General features: G+C 44.4%; 1 protein-coding gene across 2 annotated transcripts in view; it reads left to right on the top strand.

Moving 5' to 3' along the window:
• The window catches only part of LOC130405971 (TRPM8 channel-associated factor homolog), a 21,738-nt gene extending 4,910 nt beyond the window's left edge, over positions 1-16,828 (top strand). For both annotated transcript variants that reach the window (XM_056611320.1, XM_056611319.1), the window contains exons 5-13: positions 1,244-1,541; positions 1,870-2,171; positions 2,688-2,862; positions 2,979-3,070; positions 9,840-10,050; positions 11,343-11,579; positions 11,659-11,882; positions 14,579-14,692; positions 14,827-16,828. In XM_056611320.1, the coding sequence (XP_056467295.1) occupies positions 1,244-1,541; positions 1,870-2,171; positions 2,688-2,862; positions 2,979-3,070; positions 9,840-10,050; positions 11,343-11,579; positions 11,659-11,882; positions 14,579-14,692; positions 14,827-15,069 (1,896 nt within the window). In that variant the 3' untranslated portion in view covers positions 15,070-16,828. The remainder of the gene's footprint in view (positions 1-1,243; positions 1,542-1,869; positions 2,172-2,687; positions 2,863-2,978; positions 3,071-9,839; positions 10,051-11,342; positions 11,580-11,658; positions 11,883-14,578; positions 14,693-14,826) is intronic.

Here is a 16,828-nt window from a genome sequence, read left to right as displayed (position 1 = left end):
GGATATATACGTACTGTAGGCTAATAATAATTGTGCCCCCCTATGCATTTGATATGCCCCCCTTAAGACTCAGGTCTGGCGACGGGTCTGCATACACACACACTTTGTTTTGGTTAGTTGCTTACTGACCTTAAACACACCTACCAATTACAATTATGCTCTTCCAGTAGTACTGTAGCAAAAAGGATAGCTTCCAATGGAAAAATACCACATACCCAAATTTTTTTTTTTTAATGTTATTTTAATTAGGACAACTACTGATGTACTTTTGTGATGTACAGACTTTAACAAAAAAAGCAGCCTGCCTCTCTGCCTCCCTGTCTGTCTGTGCTGCCTGCATTGTGACCACATGTCATTATGTTATCAGAAGAACAGTGGCTGACCTTCGTGATCATTTTGGTCTATATATTCTGCTTGTATTAGAAGTAGGCTACTTTTATGTATTGCTGACATGTAGGCCCAGGTTATAAACAATGTTGTAAGGCTGTCTAGTCTCGTATTCAAAATTCTCACCTTATCACCTGCATGTCCAGAGCATGTCCCTGTCTGGCCACTGCTTTCAGCCTGCCTGTCTCTCTCCCTGTCTCTCTGTGATGCCTGCATTGTGACCACACGTCATTTTATCAGAAAAAACAGCAACTCATATTTTAATTAGGCTACTCGTTTTATTTGCTCACACATTTAGCTCGGTATCAAGCTACTAATTGTCTGGAGAAAAACGTGTACGCTCGGCTGCTGAACCAGTTTTATCCGCTTTTTAAGTAACCTTAAATTGTCCGTTACCTCCTCTCCAACACGTTAAATAACGTTACAGGCACTGCTTTCAGCATGCCTGTCTCTCTCCTTCTCTCTCTGTGTTACTTACTGTCTTAAAAAACCATGACAACGCAGAAAGTCGCGAGGTGGTTTCAAACTAAATCGCACAAGTGTACAATTAGGAGGGGGGATTCACACACTTAAATAAATTGAAAATAAATAAGACATAACAAGAGACCGATCCATTGACAGGGTTCATAAAAAGAGAACATATATTTTACATTTTATCCTTCTGTATATTGGGGGGGACAGGTTAGTATTTTCTCAACATTGGGGGGGACACGACCCCCCCCAAAGAATGCGTGGTTACGCCCTTGGTATACTGGCAAGGAGGAAAGCATTGTATCATGGCATCAGTCTTGTTAGGAGAACAGCCCGTTTACTATCAGCCTAATAAAAGCGTCCATGTCTGACTCTTTTTTTGCAGAACCTCGCTCCATTTTGGAAGAACGCTCTCCGTTGGTTGGATGAGGGCCGTAACGGGGTCTTTGGAATCCTGCCAAAACTTGACCACGCCATGACCCTGTTCAGCCAGATGGGGGTGACCTGTCAGAAGTCAGGCTTCAGCAAGGACCTGAGTGTGTATGTGTGCACGACTTACAGCAACAAGCAGGCAGAGGAGATTCAGCAGTTTGTGGCTGAAGGAGGAGGCCTTCTGATTGGTGGCCATGCCTGGTACTGGGCCCAGAAACACCCGGGGCAAAGCCCAATGAAAGATTATGAAGGTAGCCAATGATGGAGTCTGCTCCCATTTTGGTCTGATGTATACCTATATAGTTTGTACTGCCATCGCAGACAAGGTCGTCCAAGGCAGTTCCAAAATGAGTTTCTTCAAGAGCAGTGTACTTTGTCAAATTTGAATAATTTCCCCAAAATATAAATTACATTCTCACAAATCAACCGATTGACATATCTTCCTGAAACCTTCTAATATATGTGTTTCACCTAAATCTGTTGATATAATAGTATTTTAACAAACCGATATGGCAATACACTCAGATCTTTCAGTTAATTCTGATATGCAGTGCTTCTGTATTTTGTACTGTTCACCAGGGAACCACATCCTGAACAAGATGGGCTTGAGTGTGCTGGAATCCACAGTCAAATCTGGATGCTACAAGGCTCCCGATCCCGCCAAGGCCTGCAAGGACAACTACCACTTCCGCCGCATGCTGCGGCGCTTTGCCAGTCACGTGACCCAGGGGGAGGAGCTTACAGCCCAAGAGCTGGTCGGTCTGAAAAAGCTAGGAGGTGACTGTGCCAGCTACCTGAACATGAAGGCCCACCACTGCCCCTCCTACACCCAGGTGCTGTCCACCCTCACTGAGATTGTGATGAGGTCCGGCATGCCAAAGGTGAGCATCCCAGGATGGATTTTGCACTTCCACAAAAAACCTTCCTTGTCCTATCTTGTGTGTCTGCTACCCTGTACGCCTGATGTAAAACGTGTGTCTCTTCTACTGCTTATGCTCTAACAGCTTTTGTGGGATTCCTATTTTTTTTCCCCCAAATCTGACGGGTTCTATTGTATGTTGTAAAACCAAACTGACCTATTTACCATATTATAAAGGCATTGCTCATACATTTACTTAGTTTTAATATTTAAATATCTGTCTGATTCTCAATTCTCAAGTGAATTTCTAAAAAATTAAGCTAAATGCAGTCTTAAAGTCATTGTCTAGGAGGTTGACTTGGCAGTATAGATCAACATGAATATGTTTTAGTTGTTCTCTTTCTCCTTGCAGATGTTGAGTGTAGTTTTGACTTTTTTTAGGCTAGACGTAGGAATCTAAATGTGAACATAAAGGTTATTCAGGTAAGAACATCGGTCATGTTCTCCCTGTTGGCGCTGCCCTCTGCTCTGTCCTCAGGTGTGTGGTAGCTGCCCAGTGAGCAGCCCCAAGGACCACCTCCTCCTCAGTATAGGGGCAGAGGTCTACAAGGTGTGCCCAGATCCAGACGCTCTCCTGCCCTACCTCATCAAGGACAATCCAGCCATGTGTGTGTTCTATAACTACAGGATCCCCATCAATGTCGACACCGCAGGTCAGTGGGCACTGGATACTACACATGAAGTTGATCATATACGTGTGTTTACCAGGCACTCATTCCCTGTATACTTTGCAACTGTGTGTGTGTGTTTGTGTTTTTGTGCGTGTTAGGTTCAGAGTGGATCAGTACTGGACTCTACCTCTCTCCTGGTATGAAGACATACATGGCTTTCCCTGCACAGATTGTCAACAAAGGATGGCATGTATGTACAGCATGTGTGGCTAATCTAGCTCCACTCAAAACTAGAGATGGGAATTGATAAGAATTTCCGATTCCGTTTCTGCTTATCGTTCCGATTCCTTATCGATTCTCTTATCGATTCTCATTGGGTGAGAAAATAAGTACAAATGTGTTAGTTTGTATTAAATCTCTTTAATATCTGATCTCAGAAGTGCGTCTAGTATTAGGAAATTGTACATTTTCCAATCAATTGGTCTAGACAAAAAAAGATATGCTTGGCTTTTTAAGCCCAAATGCCATCATTATGTGCCATACAACTAAAAACACAGACTGAAAACAGTCAAGTAAGAGCTTGTGCCTTTTGGAATGCTAACAGTGCTCATTTGCATTCAACTTGTAACAAAATTCAACTGACATAAACAAAATGAAGTATTGATTAGACAGAGATTTATTAGATGGGCCTACTAGGACTGTAACGATACACAAACTCACGATTCGGTTTGTATCACGATTTTTGACCCACGGTTCGATACGTCCCACGATTTTTTTAAATTAAAAAATCATTTTATTTAAACAACACTTATATACCAATTAACTTAATGTAACATTTAATCACAAATAATTTGGAACACTGAACAGATTTCAACAGAAAGAATACTATTAAAGTATGGCTAAATTAATAAAGAAATAACCTGCAATAAAAGATTGCAGTTGGAGGATGACTTTTGCTGGTAGGCAAAAACCCTGAACTGTTTGGTTGGTTTAGTCAAATATCCTTATTGGCGCTTCTTATTAGGCTATGTAGCTTAAATAATGACATAATCAGGCCGTATAGAATGCAACATGTTTAATAGCCTAACTTTCAATAGATGGGGGAAAAACATGAACGTCTAACATGAACGTCGCAATAACGAGGCATAGTGTTACGAGTAGCATATGTGTGTGCGCGAGAATGGCAGTGTGCGTATGCGTGTGTGAGTGACGTCAGCGAGTGAGTGGACAAGCGAGGAGAGCGAGCGTTAGCGCGTGTGTCTAGTGAAGAAGTGAACGAGTCCAGTAGAATAAAGTACCCATCCTGTCAATAATCGGTGGCCGCTTCATTCCGACCTACAGTATAAGCAGACAAACTGCCAGTCAAATCACACAAAACAATAGAGACAGGATCAAAAAGGCAATTTTTTTCGCTCTTGGCCCACTCTGAATAAATGTCGTTCATATCGCATATGAGGACTTCGGCGGCTGTGGAGAAATGCAATCCTCCGTAGCCACGGAGAGCTGTCATCACAGATAGGGCATCTCGTCGCATACTTACGGCTTCGATAGGAGGGGGCGCTGTCAGCAGACTATTATTTAGACAAATTATTAGCAAATTTAAGTCGGACAATTTGACCGGAGAGTTAGAAAGGGCATATCGCGCTTCTGCCTTCTCACACCGCGAGACATAGGGACGTGGCTTTGAGTGTCGTGATTTCGGTTTCGATGCGCGTATCGTTACAGCCCTAGGGCCTACCTAAAAAAACGTTGGAACACACAAGACCGGAAACCATAGCAACGCCGGTAAACAAACCCAGAGAAGCCCAATCCCTATGAGAGCTCCCCATGCTACGGCCATCAGGAGGCGCACAGAGCTGTTGGCCGTGATATTATATATACAATTATATACTATTATATATAGAACTCCGGGAGTCGCAAATTGCAACAATCACTTTCTCCTCCATGCTGCAGTTCACCCCGGACTGCACTCCACTGAGTTTGACGGTTGAACGCTGATTGGCTGTTACGTTACACATGTCACTCAATTGTCATGCTGTTGAACGCTGATTAGCTGTTATCACACGAAATTTGTGTCAAAGTTGAAATATTTCAACTCGAGCGAATTTGTCGCGGCGCAAATCCTCGTGAACACTCCGCCTGTGCACGGCGAAAGTGTGGCCCGACAAATCAATACTTGTCGCCGGTTTTCTCTCACGAAAAATTTGCCCGATACGCGTCTGTACGTTCACTTTGTATGAGATCTTGTCGCCCCGTCGCGTTTGGTGTGAACGCACAATGAGCTTCGTCACACTAAATTTGTACCGGTGTTCTACCAATTTCTGCTCCCTTGTCAGATTTTGCTACCGTAGTGCGACTCGATAGCGAAGTCTATCAAATCATGCTTCCCATCAGAAAATGCCTCTATCAAATAATGCTCCCACAGCAGAATCATGTTATTTACACCACTACTCACCCTATGTTAACTGTAAGAATATGGGGAGCATATTTTGATGCTTGTTTATAACGTCTTTATTTAAGATAGCAGGGGTAAAGTATGTGGATAGACCAATCGCCTCTATCAAATAATGCTCCCACTGCATAATCACATTATTTTACACCACAACTCACCCTATGTACACTGTAAGAATATGGGGAGCATAATACGGCGAAAATTGTACCGGGTACGTAATCAGATTACATAACGTGCGTTCACACCAAACGCGACGGGGCGACAAGATCCCATACAAAGTGAACGTAGAGACACGTATCGGGCGAATTTTTTACGAGAGAAAACCGGCGACAAGTTTTGATTTGTTGCGCCACACTTTTGCCGTGGACAGGCGAGCGCGTTCACGATAATTTGTTGCGCGAAAAATTCGCTAGAGTTCAATTATTTGAACTTTGACGCGAATTTCGCGTGATGACACGTGATGACAGCCAATCAGCGTTCAACAGCGTGGCCACTGAGTCACATGTGTAACGTAACGGCCAATCAGCGTTCAACCGTCAAACGCAGTGCAGTGCAGTCCGGGGTGAACTGCAGAATGGAGAAGAAGGTGAATGTTGCCGTTTCCGACTCCCGGAGCTCTATATATAATATAATAGTATATAATATAATATATGTATATATAATATCACGGCCAAAAGCTCTGTGCGCCTCCGGATGGCCGTAGCGCGGGGAGCTCTCGTAGGGATTGGGCTTCTCGGGGTTTGTTTACGGCGTTGCTATGTTTCCGGTCTTGTGTGTTCCAACGGTTTATTAGGTATGCGTATCTAATAAATCTCTGTCTATTCAATACTTCATTCACTGCCTCTTCCGTGATCATTACAATATTATGAATATACTGCGTTGGGTACTCCGACGTCTCTCCCTCTTCCACAAAAGGTAAAGACATGCAATGGTGGTTATCTTGTTGTGGCGCGACCAATTCGACAAAACTTGCAGAGCGACAGATTATGATGTGTGGCCCGACAAAACTTCGGCGACAACGCGAACGGGCGAAAAATTTCACGTTTGGTGTGAACGCACATTAACTGTGTGTTACTGTGAACGCACAGTAACTGTGTGTTCACACCAAACGCGAAATTTTTCGCCCGTTCGCAGTTTCGGCGGTGTTCGGAAGCGTTCGGAGGCGTTCTACGCATAGCTGTAGACCATACTACACTGTCAAGTGTAGTACGGTCAAGTAGTAGACACTGAACAGAAATAGTATGTACTAAGTATACGGATTCAGCCCTAGTGTGACAGCGCCATGTTTGCTGCGTTCTGAACCAAAGCAAAGCAGCGTGTGTGTGACGTCATGACGCATTTGCCGCGACCGGAACCGATAAGCGGAATCAAGCAGGCTTGCTAATGATTCCAAGGAATCGGTTGACTCGGCACCGGTTCCGAACAAGAACCGGTTCTCGATTCCCATCCCTACTCAAAACAAAGGACACTATTGTGTTTCACTCCATAGACGACCTGTGGGGTATTCCACGAACAGAGGTTTAACAAACACTGAGTTAAGCTGAACTCTAGGTTGATTGAACTTGTGCCGACTAACCCAGAGTTTTTCGGTTCCACAGCAGCGGTTATGCATTAGTTCAATGAACTCGGGGTTGGTTAACGCAGGGTTGTGCGCGTCCACGCCAAACCTAAGAAGACATGATGTATGGATCATGGAAACCCTGATTGAAATGGCGAAACGAGCCGCTTATTTCAATGAAATGGAACTCCAGGTTCTCCTGGACAGCTATAACGAGGAGAAGGACATTATCACAAGAAAAGGGAACGCTAAAGCCTCTGCAACCCGGAGAACCAAAGCCTGGCAGCGGATTGCCCAATTATAATCAGAATCGTGAACGGGCCTCTTCTTGCCAGGCACCCGGCCTGGTTTTGGGGGGGCTCAGAAAAATCATCCCAGCTCAGACTGAAACTGAACGTTAGCTTCCACACATGTTGTGTTTAAAAAATAACAAACTTCTCTTTGTTTACTTATTTATCGAGCGGTCACATCGTGCCATGAAGTGATTTCAGTCCACCGTTGCAACCTAACCTAAAGCTATCGCTAAGTTATATGTAGACCTGCATGATTTTATGCAAATGTACATAACTAAATGTCAGAGGTAGTAGCAAAGATATGTTTTTAACTTTCAAGTTTCTTGTAGCTCTAACTGAATAATCACAATCGCGTTTCTAGTAGTGTTGTCCGTCACGATACTGGATTTTCTAACTTCGACAATATACCTGGAAAAATATCGATATTACCATTTTCGATATCAGGGGCAAAGTTTTTTTCAGGAAAGAACATACCCAAAGTAAATAGAGTATATCTCCACAACTGCAAGGGCGATAATGTCATCTTTGTGCCGAAAGAAAGATTGTTGTGTAAGTGAAATATTCAATGGGGATAATACTTGGTTAAAGTGAATAAAGCCATGGAACACCGCATAAGTGAAAGATAACATTTCCACCTGAAATAATTATCAGTTGGAGCGCTGTCTTACTATGAGACACAAAAAAAGGTAGATATCTTACAATTTTGACACTTGACTTCTCTATTTAAAGTTCAGGGCAAATATAATCGAATGCACAAAGCCAAACACTCGCAAATAAATATATGGCCACTAGATTGCGCTGAAGAATATGTTTTCTGATTGAAAACATATTGCAATTTACCTATTTCCTGTGCATGTGCACAGTTATGAAACCCGAAACCGTGTTCTTGCATATGACTTTCCTTGATAATTTGCCTCAATCCAAAGTACTTCATCACTACTCCATTTTCCTTCTACCTAAACCGTTCGCGGAGGCGCTGCACTTGAGATGCTAGCTGTGTTGGCTAACCTTTAGCTAACACCTTCGAATCACAGACCGCACTGCGAGTGAGTGACAGAAGGCGGGGCTATTTTCGCACTGAAGCGATGCGTGTCTGTTAAATCGCTTTCTGAGAGAAGAGAAGGCGCTGATCAATTGCAAATACTTCTATTTTGTGTGATTTTGCGGAACAAAGGGTTGTTCTGCAGTTTCTAAAAACATTTGAATAAATAGCCTTTATATTAACATCCACCCAAAATCCACTTGCCCGTTCGGGCAACCAGAAAAAATCTCAACTTGCCCAAATTGTCTTTTTTACTTGCCCTGGGCAAGCGGGCAACCGTTAGTGTCATTGGCTGAACATAAATTCAGGGCGCCCTGGCATGGAGGGGGTACCTGGAGGTACCTCCTCAGAGAGTCAGGTGCAATGAGGGTACCCCACTGGTTGAATGTAGGTTTTTGTGTTTTCTTGTATTTTAGATTTTGTTTGCCTTCGAAGTAACACATGCAAACCGTGTGCGTGCCACAGTACATACATGCGCTGTGGCACGTACAAATAAAAATGGTGCGAATGTCACGAATGGCACGCACAAATAAACATTTGGAACATATATGTTCCAAATGTTTATTTTTTTGGTAACTGGGTAGAAAACCTAAAAGTGACAATTCATAAACTTCACAGATCAAGATGGATTAGTGCTTGTAATGAAGCCGCCGGATACGATCGAACATTCTCCAGTGGATGTAAGTCCGTTAGGACTATTTTATACTTATATGTTGTAAGTGCCTCTCGGCATAGTACTCAGACAATATTGCTCTTTGTATGATAGGAGGCCGATAAAAATCTTGGATGGGTCATCTGAAAGGACTGAGATGTGCTCAGCATCTCCAACATTATAGATAAAACTACCATTTGCAAAAAACGGAGGTCTACGTGAAAAAGTTTGGAGTGAACTGAGGCCAGACCTCGATTGGTCGTTTTGGCTATGTAAGGCTGGAGAAGGCTATTTAAATATGTTAAAGTTATGCGCGAGAATCTATATCTCCAGCAAAAAGTCATCTGATATGCCAAGATGTCGAGCCATGGTTTTATTAATCGCTCCCGGTGGATTGCACGTATAATTTGCGCTCCGATCAGCAGTTCCCTCATCAAAAGGGCATGCCATTGTGAACACATGAAATCTGTGGTGAACGCGGGTTTAAATACCCAAAACCGGGTTATGTTTCAAACTTAACCTGCCCAAAACCTGCTCCGACCAGGTTCGATTCAGAGCATATGTTTCTATAGTAACTAACATACCGTGTTCATTTTGGAACGGATAAACTAGGGTTACCGCAAACCCTGGGTTAACTTACCCGGTTATGTGATAAAACCGGCTTTGTGTAAAGTACTCCAGTGGGGTATTCCACATAGTGGCAACATGGCTGCAGTGTACAGAAAGGTTTCAGCATATGAGTGTGGATTCATTTGGTGTCTATTTGACCAAACAGTAATAGTAAAGACTTTTAATGTGCTCCTAAAAACTGTAGGGCAATGCTGCTTATTGTATGGTCTTAACAAGTCCTTACAGATATGCAAACATAATTCTTCAAAATGTGCATTTATTTGAATATAATTTTTGTTACCTATCAATTGACATCAATATTATTCCAACGGGTTGTTTAGCAGCTCCCAGAGCTGTTTTATGCAACCCAGGCAATGGCATACGAATTGCCCTGACTCGCTCCCTGTTTGCAGGTCCAGATAGGATGTCAGACCGATCACCTCCGCCATGAGACCCTCAAGCGGGCCCCACGCGTCCACGAGCGCTTCCCCGTCACCTCGGAGATGATGCAGGTGTGGAACCTGTGGGGGGGGCTCCTGTACATGGTGACCCCGCCCAAGACGCAGGTGGGAGGTGCAGAGGTCATGGTGCAGGTGGCTGTTCCTTCCCCCTATTACAAATCTGGTGAGTACGTTTTTATCAAATGTGTCTCATGCAAGCGTTTGTTTTTGTGAAACACTGTGAGTACAAACGCATTATTGCTCTGGAACTTGATGACATTTTGAAAAGACGATGTTTACTATTGGGCTGACTATTCCACATTAAAAGTCTTTACCATTACTGTTTGGTCAAATTGACACCAAATTAATCCAAACTCATATGCTGAAACCTTTCTGCAGCCATGTTGCCACTATGTGTAACGTACTCCAGGCAGGAGAGCAGAACTGCAGTCCATTTATGTAAAGAAGGCACTCTATCCAGACACAGAGGAATGTATGCTTGAGCATAATCTCAGTAAAGAACAGGTTGTAATTAAAAGCAGATGTAATCGTTTTAGTACCTCCATGACATTCATATATCCAAAGTACTACTGTGTGTAATTGAGCTCAGCAATCACTGCTCGCAATTGAAAAGGTTTCCCAACGACTGAGTGCACAACCTTTGCTGCATATAGATTTGATTATTCTTATGCAGATTCAACCAATATTTTGGGCTGTGCTAGTTTATTATTCAGTGTGTTACACACAGTTACGGCAGGGTAGCGTGTGCTTAGGGTTAGGGTCAGTACTGACGTCACACAGAGGGGGCGATGTTGAGGGCTCATTAAGCCATAAGAAGGAACAGATGGCCCTGCGGGAGTTCAGCAGGTGACATTCGGAGTCTGAACTTTAGTCCGATGGACACACGCTGCTTGGCGACACTTTTATGAGAGAACCCTTCTGAGACATATATATATACACGGTGATTAAACGATGGGACTTAAGGCGTGGGCTGGCCAGCGGGACTGAGGGTAGAGCCCACCGGGACATGGAGCCGGTGCGGATTGTTCGCGTGCTTTGGCTGTGGACCTTGGGTGAGTACCTCGCACCTAACCCCAGTGATAGGTAAGATTGCACTCACCCAGGGGAGGCTTAGGAACATACTACAAGTTCATCGCACCACGCAGGGACAGACGTTAGGTTACTGGCTGACTACCCAGAGGGATAACAAGCGCACTCTCGTAAACCAAGTAAAGGGCTGGGAGTGATACTTCCTCATGCTTTTACTGCAGAGTGGGAACATCAGCACTCCCAGGCTTCTGCTCAGGGAGATGACTCTCAGGTGTGGAGGGGGGAGGATGGGGGCTGATCTGTGATCTGCTGTCCGTTAGCGTGGGGTCGCTTAATGTCTGTGGGCCTGTGGTGAACGTAGATTCCATCGTGTTACTATGGAAACCCATGCATCTAGAAGGTCTCTAAGCCGACCTTCTGCACCAGGTGTGACGACACCGGCCGACTGGGCCCTGATGCGCCAGTCCCCCGCACCCTGGGCAGAGCTGGAGTTTGAGAACATCATCTTCACCGTGCCGTCCGATGCCATCCGACACCTGGAGCGCCCTGATGAAGTGGCGGCTCTCTGGAATAGGATCATGAGGGGGATCGCAGACCTGGCAGCTGTTTCCCACAAATACCCGCGCAAGGAACGTTTTGTCGCCGATGTGCAGATTTCCCACGGTGAGTCGCCATTCTTTTCTTTTCTCTATCTTCCTCTGCCTTAGTGATGGATGAGTAATAGGTTCCTCTCTTCACCCAGGTTGGATGCATGCAGGCTATCCCATCATGATGTGCTCCTCTGTGGCCCCAGAACTGGTTAACCCAGAGGCCTCTGGACGCAAAAACCTCTGGGGCTTCATCCACGAGCTGGGGCACAACCAGCAGAGGGGCTGCTGGGAGTTCAAGCCGAACACCACAGAGTGCACGTGCAACCTGTGGTCGGTGTACGTGAATGAAGAGGTGCTGGGGATTAAAAGGGCAGAGGTAAAAAACTGACCTGGTTTTGTGTTAAATTCGGAGACAGGCAGTTTAAAGTATTTTGCTGTATTCAACTAACAATTATTTTTAAGTATGGAGAAATTCTACTCAAATGATTTGGCTTAACGGTGCAGTGTGAAGGATTTAGATTAATCTAGCAGGGCGGTTGCAGATTGCAACCAGAGCCGGCGCTGGCCGTTTCGGCGCCCTAGGCGACTCGAAATCAACTTGCGCCCTGGACAGGTCTTCCGAGCGGGGTGGGTGGGGGGGGGGGGGATTGCAACCAACTGTACACCCCCAATTTTGGTCGAATTAATTAACTAAACTTAAAGGTTGGGTATGGGATTTGCGAAAGGCCAGCAGATTTTGAAAATACACAACTCAAATGGTCCTACCCCCTCTCCTTCAACGCTGACTCTGACTCCACCCATTCCAAGTACCTGGACGCGCAATCATGCACGAGCGCGAACACAGATGCGCGAGAGTGAGCCAGGCTAGCGTAGGTTTTCGCTAAACAACATGGCAACATTAAAAAAAACAACATGGGGATGGTGGCGTCTTGTCTGCCATGGAAATTGTCTTCTACTGCTAGGTCCAAATGTGGATTAACTAGTTCCAGTAGCTACCGCAGGATAACAACAAACAGGAGCTTGCTCTGGGTCACGAGTACTGCACGAAGGGGTCGCGCGCGGGGGAGGGGGAGTGCAGTACGACCGTTTGATTGACGTACTTACTGTCCAATGCAACTCGGTGGCTCTGGAAATCATTGGCTGGAGTTTTTCGAGCCCTGCCCGTTCCACAGATGATTGACTTGTTTAATTTTCATGCCAGTACTTCTAACTCAGTGGCTGTAAGTGGGTTATGATAAGGATTTCAAGTAATTCTGCAAAAATTGCCAAAAAAGCGAATTCCATACCCAACCTTTAATTAGGTTTATTTGATAAAAATAAATAACCCTTCCAAGCCAGGGCTCTCTAAGGTGGTATCTATTTCTTTTTTTTGAGTTACATCGATCCGTCCGTCCGTTTAAACACTCAGCCCAAATTGGTATATTTCCCATGCTTTGCATCTTATTCAGACCCATGGTGCTCTGGTAGCACTTATGTTTTCATCCAAGCACATCAGGCATTTCAGATTCAGATTCAGCTTTATTGGCCAGGTTTGCGAACAAACGAGGAATTTGACTTCGGTCCCTTAGCTCTCTATGTACAACACTCAACATTTAACCTATTGTTAAAATATAAAAAAAGAAAAAAACACAAAACAGAAAACAGTACAAAAAAATAAATAATAATAAATATAAATAAACGGTTAAGTATACAGAATAACAATACAATAAATAATAATAATTATAATAATATAATAAAATAGAGGGTGGGGGCTAATTCTGAGCGTTCAACAGAGAGACTGCTTGGGGAAAGAAGCTGACTTTGTATCGGCTGGTTTTGGCAAACAGTGCCCTGTATCGCCTGCCCGAGGGAAGGAGGTGGAACATATTCTGACCAGGATGTGAGGGATCTAGGGCGATTCTTGTTGCCCTTTTCCTAACCCTGGACTGGTACAGGTCCTCAATGGTGGGAAGGTCAGCTGCAATGATCTTCTCCGCAGCCCGTATTGTCCGTTGCAGTCTGGCCCTGTCCCGTTTGGTGGCTGACCCAAACCAGACAGTGATCGAGGTGCAGATGACAGACTGGATGATGGCTGAGTAGAAGGTGGTCAGCAGCTCTAGGCAGATTAAACTTCCTTAGTTGTCGCAGGAAGTATAACCTCTGCTGGGCCTTTTTCTGGACAGAGTAAATGTGGGGACACCATTTTAGGTCCTGTGAAATGGTTGAACCTAGGACTTCTCCGAAAGTCCACTGTCATCTCCACAGTCTTGTTGTGGTTTAACACCAGGTGGTGCTGACTGCACCATTGGACCAGCTGTTCCACCTCCTGTCTGTAAGCAGACTCATCACCATCCTGGATCAAACCAATGACGGTGGTGTCATCTGCAAACTGCAGGAGTTTTACGGACGGGTTCTTTGAGGTGCAGTCATTGGTGTAGATGGAGAAGAGCAGCGGGGAGAGGACACACCCCTGTGAGGCGCCAGTGCTGATGGACCGGGTTTTGGAAGAGATGCTCCCCAGTCTGAGATGCTGCTGCCTGTCAATCAGGAGGCTGATGATCCACTGACAGGTGGTGACAGGCACTTCGAACTGGGTGAGCTTCTGATGAAGGATTTCAGGGACGATGGTGTTGAACGCCGAGCTGAAGTCCACAAACAGGATCCTGGCATACGTCCCTGGGTAGTCGAGGTGGTGCAGTATGTATTGCAGTCCCATGTTGACAGCATCATCCGCCGACCTGTTTGCCCTGTAGGCAAACTGCAGGGGACCTATAATGTCCTTCAGGTGGCTCAACACCAGTCTCTCAAAGGATTTCATGACCACAGACGTCAGGGCGACAGGCCTGTAGTCATTTAGTCCTGTGATGGAGGTTTTTTTGGGGACTGGGATGATGGTGGAGCATTTAACAGGTTAACATTTACACAGGTGTCCGAGATTGTTAACCCTCTCGGACTCGGACAGCAACTTAACCGGTTTGTGGGTTAGAAAGGGAAGACCCGAAGCCCTTTATATCCCCTATGAGGATATAAAGGGCTTATTCTATGGTACCGAAAACACAACCATTCAGATTTGCTCTGTTGCATACCTTGCAGGCACATCCGGCTTTGAAGCCTGAATCTCGGTTGTCTCGCCAAGAGGAGTACGTCAAGAGTGGCAGAAATCTTGCGAGCTGGACTATGTGGGTGGCCTTGGAAACGTACCTACAGGTGAGAGATTTAAAAATAGTTAATTATTATTTTACACAAAACTCAAGCTTTTGATTAGTTACCAAATTAGGACTCACTCACCCCTACATACGGTCTTCCCTCCCTCTATATTTCCCTTGCTCTCTCTACCTCAGCTCCAGGAGGCGTTCAGCTGGGCAGCCTTTAAGAAAGTGTTCGCCGCCTACCACGACATGAGCGACGTGCCTGGGGACAACAAGGGCAAAATGAACCTGTACACCAAGACCTTCTCCCTGGCCGTGGAGCACAACCTGTGTGCCTTCTTCAAGGCCTGGGGCTGGCCCATAGAGGCCGCCACTGAGAAGGAGCTGTCCAAGCTACCTCCGTGGACCAACCACCCCATGGCTCGCTATCAGTGAACCTTCCTATTGCTTCTGATGAAGAGACCATCCGTCAAGGATGGAAAGCTATGTTGTGGGACTCAAAGGCTTCTATTCATTTCCTTTTTAAATGCTATTGCACTAGTTGTGGTTGGTTAGATTGCACTTTATATATTTTACGCAGATTTAGTGAGCTAAGCTAGATGTCTTACTTATGAAGTACTTAAGCTCAGTTGTGTCTAAAAAAATCGAATTCTGTTATTTTTCATGGGCGAAATACATTGGCCTTTGTCTTTGGAAGTATGTTATTACCAATTTTAAAACAATTTGTTATGTTCTTAAATGTTCTTTCGAATGAATATACATCAAATAATGTAAAAAGGTAATAACATGTGTTATGATTTTGCTCTCACACCCCTGGGATCTGAATTTTACATCGTTATGAATTATGTGACCCACAAAATTATCCAAATTTATATTTGATGGCATGGTTCTTAAGAAATGAAGGGTGTTTTTTCCTCAGAAGGAAGGTCAATCTTTTTAAATGTATCTGTATTGGAATATGTGTATTTTTTTCTTTGTTTTCCTATCAATTATTACATTTTACTGTGGGCCTTATGATGTGAAACTGAATCTTTAACACAATCTATATAAGACAAATTCACCTAATGTTTCTGTCAGTTCATTGAATTGCCTCAGGAAGAGGGTTTGTTCCATTATTTAACAACAGTAGTGAGATTAAGAAGTGCATTAATATATTAGCTACTAATTGTAAACGGTTTCTCTTTAGGACCATTGACCCTCTCTAAGCAAAGGCAGCCTTCGTTAACGTGCATACCGGTCGACTTTGCATCGCAAGCCATTGTCGCTTATGGTCGTTCAGACAGTGGAGCGCCCCAACTGGTCAAAGGAGGAAGCTCTGCCTCCAAATGTTGAGGTATTTTCGTGTATGCGACATGGTTGTTGGGCCATTGTCAAAAACCACACAGAAAGGTCAAAATACAGAGAAAAGATACAGTGCTATGTAGGAGAACAGAGAGAGTGAGTATGATGGAAAACCAGAATAATCGTAATCGAAAAACAATTTACATAAAAAAAACATTAAATTGAGAAAAGCATGTTGCATAAAACCTGGGCTAGGGGTATGAGCCAGTCAAGGAACTAGTAGAAAGGACAAGCTGGACAGCAATGGGAGAGGAATACATTTGGATGTGGCAAGTCAGATGCCTCAAAATCCCAGAGCAGTCATATTAATTTCCTGATAATCTTTGGCATCTTTGGCGGCTTATCCTTTGGTAACGGATGAGTTTTAGGCCCGAAGACCGTGCTATAAATTAAGCAAACTTCAGAACTCCCAGTCCAAATCTCTGGGAGACTTTCTATAAAACATCTCATCTGTCCCCGTACCCGTCGCTATGGGCGGGCCAGTGGGAGCCAGGCCCGCCCCCACTATAGAGTGGCGAAGTCACGCCCTTTCCGGTAGAGCCCATGGGACCTATGAAATCGAAAAATATGAGTGGGTTTCAATGGAGAGAAAGTAATTATTTTCTGGTCCGAGTCTTTATATTCCCCGGATTACACATGTTTTTTGTGGATTTAAATGATAATTTTTCATGCAAAGAAAACTAAACATTTTATATTCCCTGTAACGTTAGGGCTGGAATGTAGAGTAGGACAATAGGCTGATGTTCTAATCCAGGTGGATCTAGTCCTGTGTTATGAGTCCCAGGCTGTTCTAGCTGTTCCTTTTTGTTCTGACCACCAGACTGTGTTCTAATCTATCTGGTTCTAACTGTCA

This window comes from Gadus chalcogrammus, chromosome 16 (assembly GCF_026213295.1).
Source record: "Gadus chalcogrammus isolate NIFS_2021 chromosome 16, NIFS_Gcha_1.0, whole genome shotgun sequence".
NCBI classification, from domain to species: Eukaryota; Metazoa; Chordata; class Actinopteri; order Gadiformes; family Gadidae; genus Gadus; species Gadus chalcogrammus.
This window is presented reverse-complemented; position numbering and strand designations above follow the sequence as displayed.